Source organism: Phacochoerus africanus, chromosome 3 (genome assembly GCF_016906955.1).
Source record: "Phacochoerus africanus isolate WHEZ1 chromosome 3, ROS_Pafr_v1, whole genome shotgun sequence".
In the NCBI taxonomy this organism is placed as follows: domain Eukaryota; kingdom Metazoa; phylum Chordata; class Mammalia; order Artiodactyla; family Suidae; genus Phacochoerus; species Phacochoerus africanus.
In genome coordinates this window covers 22,150,186-22,166,557 of record NC_062546.1, presented here as the reverse complement: position 1 = coordinate 22,166,557, position 16,372 = coordinate 22,150,186, and the positions used below count along the sequence as shown (strand labels likewise).

General features: G+C 48.7%; 1 protein-coding gene across 2 annotated transcripts in view; it reads right to left on the bottom strand.

Moving 5' to 3' along the window:
• Positions 1-362: 362 nt before the first annotated feature.
• The window catches only part of TTI1 (TELO2 interacting protein 1), a 44,311-nt gene continuing 28,301 nt past the window's right edge, over positions 363-16,372 (bottom strand). The window contains exons 5-8 of one of the 2 annotated variants that reach the window (XM_047771117.1): positions 15,840-15,980; positions 13,619-13,823; positions 13,242-13,329; positions 363-1,056 (exon numbers count right to left, since the gene is read on the bottom strand). In XM_047771117.1, the coding sequence (XP_047627073.1) occupies positions 873-1,056; positions 13,242-13,329; positions 13,619-13,823; positions 15,840-15,980 (618 nt within the window). In that variant the 3' untranslated portion in view covers positions 363-872. Of the gene's footprint in view, positions 1,057-11,755; positions 11,971-13,241; positions 13,330-13,618; positions 13,824-15,839; positions 15,981-16,372 lie in introns of those variants that run through there. The other variant, XM_047771118.1, reaches the window with a different exon arrangement.

The following is a 16,372-nucleotide window of genomic DNA, read 5'->3' as shown; positions in this document are numbered from 1 at the left end:
TCGTATGGCTTGGATTTTGCATCATGACTTTGTATTTTGCATCATGACTTTTCATTCATGAACATAAGCACACTTCTCCCCCCACTGCCTTTTTGGGCACCCTGTGGCATATGGGCTTCCCAGGACAGGGATCGGATCCCAGCTGCAGTTGCAACCTAAACCGCAGCTGCAGCAATGCGTGGATCCTTAACCCACTGTGCCAGGCTGGGGATCAAACCTATGTCCCAGCGCTCCCAAGATGCCACTGATCCCGTTGTGCCGTAACGGGAACTACTACTATAAACTTACCTAAAACAAAACAACACAACAACAACAAAAAAAACTCAATTTAAATAACAAACTTCAAAGTGAGATCGTGATTATACTTTTCCTCCAAGAAGTGCCTTTATTTCATTTTCTTCCAAAGCACAGGTGAGGTTCCAGCTCCTGATTTGAGAATGGAGTCTGTGCTGCAGGCCAGTGTTCTGAGATCTCCTGGATGTGTGATCCTTCCATGTGGTCCTCAGGCACTCAGAAGACACACAAGATGCGTGGTACAGGCCTCTGTCCCACGTGTCCTCAAGTTCTCGGGTGTGGGTGTGCATGTGGGGTAGCCTTTGAGGCAGCCAGGGCCGCAGAGATGGTAAGCGAAGGAGTTAAGCCCTTAGAGCTGCCAGACAATGTCATTTGAAAACACCAGGTATGAAATATAAATAACAGTCAGCTACTATCCTTCAATCCAATTTCTAAGCAGTTGTGTGATCGATCAATTTATAAATCGATCGGCTGTCTAATCCACCTTGGCAGTCTTCTCTGCTGCTGCTACCACTGCCCTCGGCCAGGGTGGGGTCGGCCCCATGTCTTTCGTCCTTGGCAGGGAGGAAGGGATGAGGTCACGGCAGCTGTTGGAGCAGGAGGAGCACATTGGCTGTGTATGGGTTCTGGGGGCCGGTGGCCCCCCGCAGCTGCACAGGGTGGAGGCTGGGGTGGGGAGGTGTGAACTCCTCTGGGCAGTAAAGTTCGTTCAGGAGGAACCAAGTGGAGTCTGGGTCTACCTTCATCAAGTGGAGGAAAACGCTGTGGAGAGATGGAAGAAAAGGAGTGGGGGGGGCACGCCGGGGGTGGGGTGTGGGGGGGTGCTGGTGCTCTTACCCAAGAGCTGCCTCCTGAGCTATTTGGGAAAAAGCTGATAATCGCATCACTAAGCACAGCAGCACAAACCCCACTTTGCATTGTAAGACAGGGCCATGAGGATGGTCCCAAAGCCTAACAGCAAGAGAGGTAAAGAGTTTCATATTTGTTGACATAGAGAAGGAAAGTAATTAGTCTGAGCAGAACAATATTGACATCAAACAAGCTCTTAGCAAATAAACTGGTTAAATTCTGGGCTGTAAGGCAGTTTCCAGAAGGACGAAAACAGGCAGGGCCCACCCCTCATTACAGGATGCACTCATCTCACAGACAAGCCCCGGGGCAGGGACTCCCTGTCCTGCGTGGGGAGCCCGGACAAACCCTCAACTGCTGAGTCCAGGTCCTTCTCTCCGACCCACCAGCATGCTGCTGAATTTGGCAGCTGGCCCTTTTCTGGCCCCCGAGAGCCAAGGATTCCCGGTGGTCTGGATACGCTGGGTCAGGGATCAGGCCCAGATGCTATCCTGTGGGAGGACCAGCTGAGCCCTGTCCTGTGACCTTTAGCAGAGGCAGAACACTGGTGCCCTATATACACATGAACAGAGCTGAAGGACCAGGGCCACCCTACACGTGCACCTGCCACGGGTGAGGTTCTTTATTTGTCTCAGCCTGAACTGCAGGATCACGGTCTTTTTTATCTTCTCACATCCATTTCTTTTTTTCTTTTTTTGTATTTTCTAGGGTTGCACCCACGGCATGTGGAGGTTCCCAGGCTAGAGGTCTAATCGGAGCTGTAGCCACCGGCCTACACCATAGCCACAGCAACGTGGGATCCAAGCCACATCTGCAACCTACACCACAGCTCACGGCAACGCTGGATCCTTAACCCACTGAGCAGGGCCAGGGATCGAACCCGCAACATCATGGTTCCTAGTCGGATTCGTTAACCACTGAGCCACGACAGCAACTCCATCACATCCATTTCTCAATGATGCTCAGGGTGACCACGCCGGGCAATCCAAGTGTAAACATCACACATGTGTGATGCAGCAGTTCAGAGCCTGGCTTTTCAACCTCAGGAAGGCTGAGGCCCTCCCCTCGCTGGGCGGCTCTCTTGCCCCCCCTCCCCAAATCTTAGCTCACGCTGTCACCTGTGCAGAGGGCAGGCTTCTTGCACCACTTGGCCTAGGTGCCTGCCCTTTAATTTAATCTTTCAGGGCACCTTTCGCCGCATTTATTACCTGCCTGTTTATTGACCACTTCCCTTCCTCACAAGAACAAGCCCGAAGGCAGGGACCACATCTGTGTGGTTCATTAGCACCTAGCACGGCACATGGTAAACACTCGACCAATACCTGACTGAACGGGTTTCATATTTTATTTACTTATTGCTTTTTAGAGCCGCACCCAGGGCACATGGAAGTTCCCAGGCGAAGGGCTGAATCAGAGCTGCAGGTGCCAGCCGACACCACAGCCACAGCCACTCGGGATCCGAGCCATGTCTGCGACCTACACCACAGCTCAGGGCAATGCCAGATCCTTAACGCACTGAGCGAAGCCAGGGATTCAACCTGCATCCTCATGGATACGAGTTGGGTTCGTTCCTGCGGAGCCACAACAGGAACTCCTCATATTTGAAAAGTGACTTATTACACTACACACGAATGGCTTCGGACGACGCCCCTCTTTGAAACAACTCCATTCTGTAAAATAACCTAGTCCACTGCTTCCCATCAAGGAAGGACCAAAACATGTTATGCTAGTAGGAGTCAGGTTACTGCAGACGTCACTAGCTGTGTGTCTTGTCTCCATCTCACTTCACCCAGGGTTCTGGGGAGTTTCAATGAGAAAACACAGGTCCAGCCCTCCTTGGGGCCCACCACACAGCAAGCCCTGTGCACCCACGGACAGCAGACAGAATCTACTTGTTGGATCACACATTTCAGTCTCGATGACATTCCTAGCAGCCTATCTCATAGTGCTGGGCATCGAACAGGAACTTACATGCTTGCTAAATGCAGCTAAATGCTGTTTTTTAATGTCATTCACTGAAAAGCCTGTGGGTTTTACCTGGGTGAAGCCAGTTTTCCTTTCTTCCTTGGGTTTAGCAGACATGTGCTAAGAAGGCGAGGGAGGCATTTTGAAAAATTTTCTGGTCTGCTTTGTGCCTGAACAATTTTAAGTTTTCTTTACTTAGGATAATCTTGAGTTTACAACCTCAGTGGTGGTTGCTGGGGAAGTGATTAGAATATTCTAATTCACCGTTTCCACTTCACCGCAGAAAGGAGATGGGGCCTGCGTGGGAGACAATTTTTGTTTAAAAACAAAAATATCTTTGATAATTAGAGTGGCAGGGGAAATTACGAAAAAAATGTACCCAAAATGGGAGATTTCTATTTACACGTGACACAGTTGACAGTTTTCCCTGGTGCCAAAGACTGTTAGCATGCAAATGGTTTCATTTGATTTTTTTTTTTTTCCTTTTCAAGAACTGGAACAATTCCTCAAGCTACAGCATGGGCGCACTCTCAGCTTCAAGGAGTATTTTGATCTAGGCAAGACCCAGCAAAGTGGTGCTACGGCCCAGTTCAGACACAGCTCTGCTCTGACTTATGAGGCACAGAAACGATGCCATGTTCATTTTCGGCGTCCTTTTTAACTGCTAGATGCGGGTGTTGTATTCTTTGGCAGGAAAGGAAAAAGAAGGAAGGCACTCTCTTTGCCCTATGTGATGCCTAAATAAAATGCTAAGAGGGAGGCAAAGGAAAAATCACGTGCAAAGTTCGCCCTCTTTTAGTTAGCAAGAGCCAAACTCCCAGAGGAATTATTTTGGGTCTCATTTCTGGGCTCTTAGAGGGTCTTTCTGAGATTCTCCAGAATGGCAGGCGGCAACACAAGTTTCCTCCCCACCTCTGCGGCTGGGAGCAAATTATTTTGCCTCTGTGAACCTATTTCCTTTTTCTCCAAAGGAAAATGATCACACCCGCCCCACCTTCCTCACAGGTTTGTTCCGAGGCTCTAAGGAGATGAGGTGCAGGAAAACACTTTGAAGTGTATAATGAAAACACTGTTCCTTCCAGAAAGAGAGTGTGTCTGTGTCTAAGGAATAATTATCACCACCAACCCTGGCAGCACTGCCACACCATGGAAAATTCTCAGACGCTTCAAAAAGGGCAGAATATTTGTCTTTTGTTTCAGTCATAATTTCCTTCATACTGACTTGGTAGGGGTCCTAATTCTCAGCCATGGGGGTTGTAATTTGGCCCATTATTTTCAGGAAGAAACGAATGCAGTATGCTTTGCCCTCTGCACGCCCGAGGTCGGGAGAAATGCCGTTCCATGCGACCAGGTGGCCGGTAGGTGTATGCTCTTGCTTGGCAAAAGGCATGCGGCAGCAAACACTGACAAATTCCAAACCCGGGCCCTTGTTCACTCTGAGGCCCTGGGAGCTGAGCCTCTGGGAGCTGAGCTGAGCCTGGGCCCTAAGAACTCCTCTCTGAGGACTCGGCAGCCCAGCTTCACTCCAAACTCCAGTACCACCTCCCACTTCGTTGTGGGGTCAGTTCCTGCCCTTCCTGAGCTGGGGAGATAGGGCTCCCAGAGAGCCAGGACAGAAGGCTGCAGACCCAGAAAGCATCCTCTTGCATGATCAGAAGCCAGAAGACAAAGGCAGGACCTCCGCTTTGAAGTGACTGGAGTAACTGCCCGGAAAATGTTCCTCATACATCTTGAGATGTGGTCGAGATGGCTGCTGAACATGCCAAATGGCCAACTCCATCTTTTTTCAAACCCAAACAGAAACACTTAAAAAAAAAAAAAATGTGTGTGTATGTGTGTACACCATTTAACTCCTGAACAAAAATTTCTTTCTCCTTCCCCCAGGCCCAAATCAGTGGCTCCAGGGAGCAGAGTTATCAGGAGATTATCTGGTCCCCAGAGTTTCGGGAGGCACTCAGCTGTGCCTCTTGCCTCTGAGTGTCCTGAGGCGAGTGATTATCTCTCAATAACCTGTGGGGCCGTGTAGCTTAAATGATAACTTGACTTTAAAAAATTTAGAACTCGCCGTTAGGCAGTTTCTAAGCAACCTCTGTTTCCATGGCAAAGAAGCCTGGTGTTTATACTGATTTTTCACTTAAAATGCGGTTTTATTGAATTTCACTTCATGCAGGCAGCCATTTCCCCGCACTTCAGCCCTATCTACAATTGACGGGTATCAGTAAGTACCTAATAAACTCCAGACACCAAACCAACAGAAGCGACTCATTCCTTTACGATCAATATCAGGTGTGCCCGAGTGACAGAGCTGGAGGGGAGGGAGCCTGGGGAGCTGGGACACGCTGTGCTAGGATGTGGTTGGCCGGGTCTGGGACCATCTCTGCATGGTTCACCAAATGTTTCCTGGCACCTGGTCCGGCCCAGGCACTGGGTTAGGTGTGTGGGACACAAAGGTGGGAAGCCGAGGCTCAGGCCTCAGGGCTCCCTGCCTGGTGGGGAGGAAAGCCTGTTCCCAGAGGCTCATGAAGCATCGTGCAGATAGCCAGGCTCAAGTCACGAGTGGGCCAGAGCCAGGGAAGGGCTTTGAGGGAGCACGGCAAGTCACTTCTCTGCATCAATCAGACTCGTTCTAAGCCCCTTCCAGCTCCCACACTCCTCAGCAGTTCTCAGGCATGGGGACCGGATTGTGGGCCCTTCCACCCAAATGTGGCAAAACCAAAAAGACACCCCTCTGTTGAAGAGGCACATATCACAGTGTGTCCTCACCATCTCGGGCTGGACAACGTCCGCTCAAGGGGAGCTCCCAAAAACCCAGCCAATCGAGGCCCAGCAAAGCTAAATAAACTGTAACTGAAATTCAGAGCCTCTAGCTCTCCTGGGTGACAGGCTATTCTTTCTCTGTCAATTACTTGCTTGAGGGAGCTGCTGCTCCTTGTCTCTTTCTGGATTTATAAAATGCTCTCATGAGCTGTCTTCGTAAATGCCAGGGGTAAAGGACTTGCGGCTTTGTGATGTTTATTTATTTATTTATTGGGGATATCTGAAGAAGTTATTCAGGGTGTCTCCTTAGGAACACGATACAGGTTGTCTCTGTATGGGCATGACTAAACGCAATCGGAGAATAAACTCACCTGTTGGAAAGCAGGCGCATCGGCAAAGCTGCTTTGGCTTCCCTGTCGTTCCCTTTCTGGGAGAACAGCCTCCATGCTCTTCTTTTCTCCAGCCATCCCTTCTCCCGTGACTCCTACATGCTGATGCTACAAATGAGGCTGTGTGTTTCCTTTTAAATAAACGGATGCTCGGGGTGTCGACGTGTCCGAGCCAGCAAGCAGTGGGGCGATGCTACCATACTCGGTAATTTACTCTAATGGGTCTTGGTTCATTGGGTAACCAGTATTTCAAGCCTGTCCTTTCTTGCTATTGAATTTAGCGATCTTCCTCTGCATGGAGGCCTTTTTTTTTGTTGTTGTTTCTAAATGTTGGAAATGGAGGATTATGACTTGAAGCAACAATTTACTCTCCAAATGAATACTGCCAATTACCTCTGCAGCTATACATACTTGTTCGACTCAACTATATTTACCTGTTCACAGACATCCATCTATAGATAGCCAACCTGCACATCTGCACAGAGACCTATATTAAAAATATTTAAATGCAACGGGGAAGGGTTTAAAATCATAAACACCAATGGAAGCTTGCGATGCTAATTGAGTCCCTAAAGTACCACGAGACAAAGTATCATAGATGCAGCGGAATGACTTCATTGCTTTGTGCATATTTAAAAAGATATGGCACTGAGAGGCCCAATCTGTTACTGACAATTCAAAAATAAGCCAGAACCGAGAAGGGTTTAAATCCCACTGGGGTAGGATTTAAAAGCAGCCCTTTCCATCTGGCCAGCTCTCCCCCTTCCAGGCCCCACTGCCAGCCTAGATCCTACGGCAGTGACAACGCTGCTGGGTGCGGATCTCAAAGTGGCCCTGGCCGTCTGCGTGCTCAGGCCACGTGCCGAGTTTTCCGGTCCTCCCTGGAAGATTCACACCCTTGAAGATAAAGACATTTCGCGGCAGCCTACCTGTTTTGCACCCCCCCCCCCCCACATCACCCCCGGCCAACCCCAAACCGTTTTCCTGTAGCCCACACTTTGGCAATAAGCCAGCAGCCTCCACTGATGGAACCATACGAAATTGCTCTAGGAAATGTTACTTCTGTTTCTACTGCAAGGACATTAGGAAAGATCAGCCACAATGGTACTCAGGGTTCCTCTAAGCTGACCCATGGGGAAGTTTCCTTAGGATTCAGTACCAAGGGAATTTCAGAGCTGTGGTTCCTTCTGAGAAGCTTTCTTACTCCAGTAATGACTGGAAGTTTCAGCAGATGCGTTTCTCTCTTTGCCTTGTCTGTTAGGAAGCCCAGAGCTATGCTGCAGGCTCATCTCTGGCAGAGGTGCGGAGTTCAAAGCCTGCATTTTGTGTATTAACCTCAATTCTGGCTTCACCTTGTTTTCTGTCTTATTATTTTTTTCCTTAAGAAAATATCTTTACTTCCTATTTACCTTGTTGGAGACACTTCAGTTTATACGATGCTCTAGGTCTTTTCTGGAGTAAGGAGGAAGTTTAAATAATGAGAATGATTATTGCTGATTGACTTTTCACTCTGGGCTGACATTCTGTGCTAAAGACATATTCATGACTTTGTGATAATTTTATCAGGGGTTAAAAAGATATGCTTATTCTAGTCTTGTAGATGAGGAAATTGAGACTTTAAGAAGGAAATTAACTGACCCAAGGTGACACTACTACTGAGCAGTGATGTGAGGTCAACTCTACCTTGGTCTTTACCTCTGAACTCTCGACACAGTATCAGGCTTATAATAAGAGGCTCTAATCATCTTTTACATAAATACACAAAGAAGACAATTGAGGCTATGCCCCCAGCTGCTTTACTTGGCACTGAGATTGTCACATTTCTCTCCTGCTTCTTAGGTATTCAGGTCACACCACAGACTCTGCCAAGGAATGAAATGGCCACCCTCTGGTCAGCCAAGGCTTTTGATATCTGAAACCCACTTTGTGCACGTGGTCCCACTACCAGGCTTGATCTCCCATCAGAAGCATCCTGGTTCCCAACCCAGCACAGTACAAATAAGGGCATGCACGCCCCACACCTGGCTTTCCCACTGGGTGGGAAAACTGATGACCCTGGCAGATTATCAGTCACATGACAACACCAAGGAAGCAGGGAAAGACGGAGCATTTAAGTAGCCAGAGGTCCTTGCCTTCAGATCCGAAACCCAACAACCCACTTGGTTTGTAATCTGCGTGGCAGATGTCTCTTATCTTTGACACCAGGAAATCATGCCTATACATGCATAGTGAACAGCTACAGATCTGGGTGTGTTTTTAGAACAATGAGCCTTGAAAAGAAAAGCAGCAATGCCTGTCAAAAGATGGATAATAGGAAAGCTAACTACGTGGGTCTGGATTTGTCAACTATTAATCAAATGTCAAAAGGGAAAATATTAGGAGTGCCCTCGTTTCCATGCTGGATGCAATCCGAAGGGGAAACAGCTTTGCAGCCCAAGCTGAAACAAACTGCCCACACCATTTAGGGGGATGAGCTACTAATTTTAAGCTCAGCTGAACTAACGGATCACCTCTGTGGCTCCTGATCCGTTCAAATATAATAGGCCCATGTGTGGGTAAAGAGAGGAGTTGGGGCTCTGACGGGGATGAAATGAATGAGCCAAAGCCAGTCTGAGTTCGTCCAGAGTTTGAAGGCAGCGGCTGGGTCTTTGATGGGCTGGGATCCTACTGCTAGAAAGAAAGCCAGGAAGTCAGTCAGTAAATGAACCTTCAAACTTGGTCCTGACTTCTCATGCAAAAGGCGGTAGGAGAGGTGGAACGATTAACATGAAAAGGATCCTTCTGGGGTGAGAACCCCTGTTCACAGTTCGGTAAAGATGAAGCAGGCTTCCAACAGGAAATACCATGCCCATGTGCATATGTGTACATGTCACATATGTACACGATATATTTGGCAAATTTATACGTCTCCCACATGGGTTTGTATACAAATATAAATATATCTCCAGAAGGTAAGCATCATGAGGGCAGAGGCTTCCTCTCTCTTGCTCCCCTCTATTTTCGGTGCCTAGGACAGCGCTGGGCACACAGCAGCTCCTCAGCCAATCAGGAGTAGGAATGAACGTGAGTGGATTCTCTTACACATGAATGCAATTCATCTGCATGATGATTCTGGAGGAAGGTGTTATCACCAGGCCCAGTTTATAGAGGAAGGAAATGAGGCGCAAGTAAACCCAGCAATTTGCTCAATCAAGGTCACAGAATCAGTAAGAACCTAGGTTTGACCACTTCCAAGACTGGTGCCCTTTGGCCATGTATACAATGGCCAAGAGAGGAAGATGGGAGGGCCCTCTTCCTTCGCCACAGCACCCGGTACCTGCACAGCCAGCACTCCCTGCTGGCACCCTGCATGCCCACCTGGGTTCTGGGCTTGGCAGGTGGCGGCAGGACTAGGGGGTGGAGACCAATAGGCCTAAAAGCATTGTTTCTCCATCGTTGGCCACGGACTTCAACTTTTTAAAAGCAAGTACTGCCTAGTTTATTTCCTTTTAGCCCCAGGGTGGAAGGCTCACTGAATGATTTAAGACTCCATGCAAAACACGGAGAGCCTTAGAGGCTGCTCAAGAGAGAGGAGTGTGGTTTTAATGGAGTGGTTGAAGCAGGCTTGGAGCGTGTACTGGTTTGAAGGGAAAACACAGAAACGTGGGGAATATGCTCTCATCTCAAATTCCTTTCATGTAAGGGAAGGAAAAGCTCCATGGCCAGAAAGGCACAGAACTGTGGAGGCCCGCAGCATGCTGGGAAGTATCTCAGAGGCTTCCGGGGCCACTGGAGAATTTACATCAGTTAAGTTTTCCTCTGCATGGTTGAGATGGGGGCATGCCTGATGTTTTGTAATCCAGTGCTTACTTTCAGGGACTTGGCCTTATTTGCTGACCCCTCTTCCCACACCCCAAATACGGTTTTCTCATTTGCTACCCACGGAAGTTATTCAACGAGGTGGACTCTGGGGGGAGCTCGTATTGTTTTCTTGCATAGCCAGTTAACAGTGACACCTGGTGGTAACAAACAGCAAGGTTATACCCTGCTTTTACCCCTCCCCCCTCCACCCCGCCCCCAACCAAGTTGCAAGATTTATGTCCCTCCTTACAAGGCACATTCACTAGATAAAAGCATTAAACTGGAATGGCATCTCCGTTCTTAGCATTTACAGCCTCAGTTATATCAACCACCCCCTGATCAATTTCCATTTCTAGAGTTTACAGCCTGGATGTAAAAGCCTGCCACAAAGGCTATATTTAATACGACAAATTAAAAAAGCAAACACAGGCTTGGTCATTCTTCGGAGCCAGGAGAAGCAAACAGGAGGAAGGAGAAAGCCAACCAGAATGCATACAAAGAGGAACCTTCACGAAGCTGTTGAAGAGTCTGCCTCCATTACCACGTGAAGGAGGCTGCCCTGCAGAGGTCACAGCCCTTGCCTGCCAGGCCTCCAGACACATCTGCCCACCCGCCTCCTTTCAGATGCTGGAAGCCTCAGAGCTGCCGCCTGCCCTCGAAGGTCTCCCACCAGCCCCACCACATCCAAGCAAGCCAGTCATCTATCTGCCCAGGGTCACTGGAGTCCCTGCCCCTGAGGGCGTTGGGGTGTCTCTGGGAGGCTCTGGCTTTTACTGGTTCTTCAGCTCTACGGAGCCGAAGCTTGGGTGACTGTGACCCTCTGGGCTATAGAACCCCCTCTTGCACCCCAGCAAAGAACACCCAGCCTTCTCTTCTCCCATGAGTGGGTGGGGGGTGTCACTGAGGGCTGTGTGGGAAATGCTGAGGGGCAGGGGTGGGAGCAGGGCGCTGGGGAGGGGGCTTCTGCAGTGGTTCAGGTCAGAGATGAGGGTGGCCTGGCCCAGCAGTTTGGAGGTGAAGAGAAGCGGACAGTCTGAAGAGAGATTTCGCAAGTTATGAGGACAGGCTTCACTTCTGGAGCGGATGTGGCACGTGCAGGAAAAGGAGAATTCAGGACAAACACTTGGATGGATGTGCGTCTGTCGGCTGAGCTGGAGCCTCTGTCTCACCCGGGGCATCTCATTTCTTAGTCCCTGGAGGTCTGACTGTTTTAAAACTAATCGGCCCACCCATCTCCCTCTCTTCACTCGTAATGAGACTCACAAAGAGACCAGGTTTCCTATTGTCTCAGGTTTCTTCTCCCATTTAGAGAGCTTATTAACTTCTGAATCAAGATGCCAAATCAGCTCCTGATCAAGGACAACATGGATTTTTTTCCCCCGGACTTCAAAATAAGTTTGCCGATGATGTGTACGTGAAGCAATCAGCCTTACGCTCCCTCCTCGCCCAGCCCAGCCGCGTCAGAGGGAGGTCATCTGACTCAACCCCGAAAGGAAGGCGGTGGAGCAAACAAAGGGCGCTGCTGCAGTCAAGCAGTGGGGCTGCGTTCTCCTCCTCCCCAGGCACTTGGAATTTCAACTCAAGAGTCAGCAAGGTCTAATTCGGGTTTCATCGCTTTCAGTGGCAAAAAAATAAATACATAAATAAAAATAAAAAGATAATGAATTGTGAATATTAGCTTGTTTGATGGGTCTAAACTTGAAGGATGGGTGTGGGAAAAGTAGCACGGGCCAGGGAATGAGAAAATCAGATCTTCGGGGCTCTTCGGACATCCAGAAGAACTGACCTCAGGATGGATTCGTCATGTTCGTGAGCGTGCCTAAAAATCACAGCACAGTGAGCTCAGGGACACTGCTCGGGGGAGGACCGCTTTCACCTGGAGTAAGAATGGGGACAAGAAGCTACTTGGGATGTGCTCTTATGCTCAAGAAACCATGACTGATTCTGGGCCTAGGGGATGTGACAAGAAAGAGACAGAAAGAAAAAAGGGAACTGGGCACATCAAGGGCCCAAAATTGCAAAGGACGATAAATCAATTCAAAGAGATATTTCCATGCTCCCAGAGAGTTGCAAGGTTTATAAGGGAGCAAGTCGGCTGTCCTCATTTCATAGACGGAGCAGCCCTTCAACCCTTCAGATGACGAGATGACACCCACCCCAGCAAGGAAGGGCGACCGGACCAAGTGGGCGGGACTGTTTCTCTGCCCAGGGATGTGGAGCTGCAGGGCCCAGAGCAGCAGGCAGGGCCAGGCTGGACGGGCCGGCTTCTGCCCCAGCTGTAGACAGCCAGGGACAGCAGTTCCAGGGCAGCAGGCTGCTCCTGGCTAGGAGAGTTGGGGATGGGGGGGACACGGTGCATTTGGGGGCTCAAGTCTGGGGAATGCTCCTGTGCTCAGAGTTTTAGCTTTTGATAAGTATCCTTTAGGACTCAGGGAATGAGACATAGCTTCGTCTGTTAGAGGTGGTACAGCTATTCTTTGATAAGCAAAACCCTTGGAAATTGGAATCGCATAATTTCAGAGTTGAAAAGGCCCTTTAAATCATTAGTCCAATGGTTTTGAATGTTTCCTGGTTCACAGATTCCTATAATAATCTGTGATTATTCCTCATTCATCACTGGATGAATGATGTAGACTCCGCCTGGAAAAAGACACGTATACGTCTGCTTGCACACACACAAGTCTGCACACAATCTGTGAGAGTTCACTGCATCTGATGCCCATTAAGATGCTCCGTGGAGCCAAGGCTTGCCAGATCTATAACCCAAATGCTTTCGCTTTGCGGATGAGGGAGCGGAGGCCCAGAGAGGTGCCAGGGTCACCTGGGCATTAGAAGAGTAGCAAGAGGGCCTAGAAGCAGATCACCCTCCACTCAGGAGAGTGTTTTGTCCTCTGTGCAACACCATCTTTCTGCTTTGTGCCCCTCTGGAAGTGCTGCTGATGCTGCAGCAGAAGAAAAGGTTACTTGTAAAGAGAAATGCGTCTTGTAAAAATACCATCTCTAGATGGTGGCACAGTTAAAGAAATCATCTTAACCTGGCAAGAAGAGAGAGAAGAGAAAAGAGATGCCTCAACTTGGCTCGCCATTAGCAAATCATCTATAATTTAGGACAAACGTAAAGAGATGCGAGTGATCAAGCAGACGTACCTCCTGGCAGCCTCTTGTAATTTCACGGGCTGTTTGGCGCTGAGGTAAATCAAGCAGGCATCCGCCACTTTATTCAGGTCACCCTCACCTGCAGAGAGGAAAAAACAAAACAAGCATTGGCCCTTGGACTTCATTGGGGATGAGCAGTAACCAACTGCTGTCTGATGAAACTGGAGCAGCTAGGCAAGATGCCATGGGCTCTGCCCTCCATCCCTGAGTCAAAACCCAGCAATGTAAAAGGATAAATGAGGCCAAAGTGAGACAGAAGGACGTGCACATGAAGAGAGATGAGAGGAGCTAGGCTAAGCAAAGAGGGCACGGGTGGGGGTGAGACAGAGTGCACAGTGTGTGTCCGGGTGAGACTGGCTGGTACCTACCTAGGTCCAGTCGCTCACAGAGGGGGCCCAGGCCCTGCAAGACAGCCAGCTGCAACTTGAAGGCCAGTGTGTGGGAGTAAACTGGTCCAGCCCTGGCACTGACGGGAGCCTGGCTGACTAAGGAGCCAGTCAGCCTTGGCAGGACATCTTTGCAGAACCGGCTCCTTAGAAAATCGCCACACTCGCCTCCCAGGGTTTGCAAAACCTGTGGAAACAGCCCCCAACCTGGTGACTGAACATTGCCAAGGCAGCGACTGCGTTAAAAGAATGTTTGGTAATTCAATTTCATCGAGATCTCTGCTTGAAAAAAAAAAAAAATAGAATTACTGCTGTTAATTCCTTGCCCATGGTTTGTGATTCTGACAGTTATGAATTTGGAGGTCTTTGCTCCCAAGGCATGGCTGCTTCTATCCATAAATACAGATTACATAAAGAATAATTCAGAGGAATCTTGGGCTGGATGAATAATCAGTTTAATACCTAGGTTTCCCTCCCTTTTTTGATAAAAAAGAAGAAGAAGAGGAAGAAGAGCTTAAAGCAGTTCGCATAGATCATCTCTTGAATCTTCCCAACATCCCGGGAAGAAAGACTCGCGCTTTTAGCTAGCTGAACACACATAAACAGGCCCAGCAGCTGAGGCCCAGCTCAGCGGCTGCCCTGTGCGGGCACCGGGAGGCAGTGGCTGGCCGAGGTCCTCAGCTGGGTCAGGGCAGGTCCCCGGTGGCAGAGCTGAGTCAGAGTTCCTGCGTTCCACGGCACAATCTCTTATGTACATCACCCTCATTCTGTCTTTCACAACAGGCAGCTTCTTTGCATGTCTCGTTTTAAACTTTCTCTAGCAGAACATATTGAAACGTTTTGCCCCGCTGCACAAGACTGAGTATACACGATAATAGGAATTTCTTTAAAAATTGGTAAGCAAGGCATATCCAGCACAGAAGGCATTTGCCGACTTTGTGGAGAATAATGCACTTATTTCAGGACCCTCAGTTGGCATTATGGACTTCAAGGGTCACCAACATGTTTGGGAGCAAAAAAGAGGCAAGAGTTACAGGGCACATATCTTTATATTTTCTCATTTTTTATACTTGCTGTCATTTCAGATAACCTACAAACTACGTGTGTGTGTGTGTCTGTGTATGTGTGTGTGCATGTCACTGTGTACTTTGCTTTGGAAAAAAATATTAACAATTTTATGTTTTATGCCAAGTATATTAGTTGCATTCTGGGCTTCATTTTATCTTTTCATTTCTGGCCACCCTGCAGCATACGGCGTTCCTGGGCCAGGGATCAGACCGAGCCACAATTGTGACCTATGCCACAGCTGTGCAACACCAGAGCCTTAACCCACTATGCTGGGCTGAGGACTGAACCCGCAACCCAGCACTCCCAAGACGTTGGCTGGTTCTGTGGCACCATAGCAGGAACTCCTGGGCTTCACCATATATTCCTACATATCTTTTTTTTTTTTTTTGCCTCATCTTGTTCACCCACTTCTAATTTATGTTAGCTTGCTTGCCACGGTAAATGTATCCCTGTAAGTTGCCTTAAATGCTTTTTAGAAGAAGGAAGGATATAAATAAATAAGCCAAAAGCTGTGTGCTGACGTAGGCCCAACTAAGTCAGGAAGAATACCTTCCACAGACAGCTTCGAGCCTGTCAAAGCATTTCATCAAACGGTCCCATTTTATCTTTAACAACTCTGAAAAAGGTGGGGCAGGTGGTCACGGGCTTTGCCCAGAGTCACCTGTCTGGGCAGAGGACGCCCCCACTGCCAGAACCATGGCCTCTTCACCTTGAACATGGGTGTGGACTCACAGATTTGGGTTCTATCACTTACTAGCTGTGTGATCTTGAGAAAGTTCCTTAACTTCTCTGGGCTTGTTTCCTCCCTGGTCAAAAATAGGGATACTAGGATCTACCTTGCAAGGCTGTTGTAAGGAAATGAGCTCATGTGTGGGGAAGTGCCAAGCATGCTGCCTGCTGCATCTTAGGTGCTCAATAAACACTGGCAGCTCTTTTTACCTGCTAGTTTCCTCTGCTTCAGATTCAAAAGGAAGCTGAATTTTTTTTTCCTCTTTGCGCTTTTCTTATTTTTTTATATTTTCTTTAAGGCATAGGATATCGCAATGAGATAAAAAGAGAGCCAAGACACTGCAGAGCTCGGTGCTCCCTCCCCTCCATCCCCACGACTGACGGTGGTGGGACATAATTGTGGTACCTTGAAAGCTCTGAGCACTGCCAGAGGGTCATCGTTTGTAAGTCGGTGCACGAGTGAGGGCCAGGCCCGATGAGCCAAGGGAAGGAGCTGGTTCTTATGGGACTGCAGAACAACCACACACAGGTCCAGCACATCCAAGACCTGAAAGAAAAGGGGGCATGATTTCCTTTTTGTTTCAAGATTTCCTTCAAGACCATAAAGGCTTGAAATCAGATATCTGAGATTGACTCACCATTTTATTTTTTTGCTTTTTAAGGCTGCACCCGTGGCATTTGGAGGTTCCCAGGCTAGGGGCCAAATCGGAGCTACAGCTGCCAGCCTACGCCAGAGCCACAGCCACGCCAGATCTGAGCCGCGTCTGCGACCTACATCACAGCTCATGGCAATGCCAGATCGTTAACCCACTGAGCAGGGCCAGGGATTGAACCCGCAACCTCATGGTTCCTAGTCGGATTCGTTTCCACTGTGCCACGACAGGCACTCCAAGTCACCATTTTAAAAGAATAAAACTTAAAAATTCATTAGCCAAATAA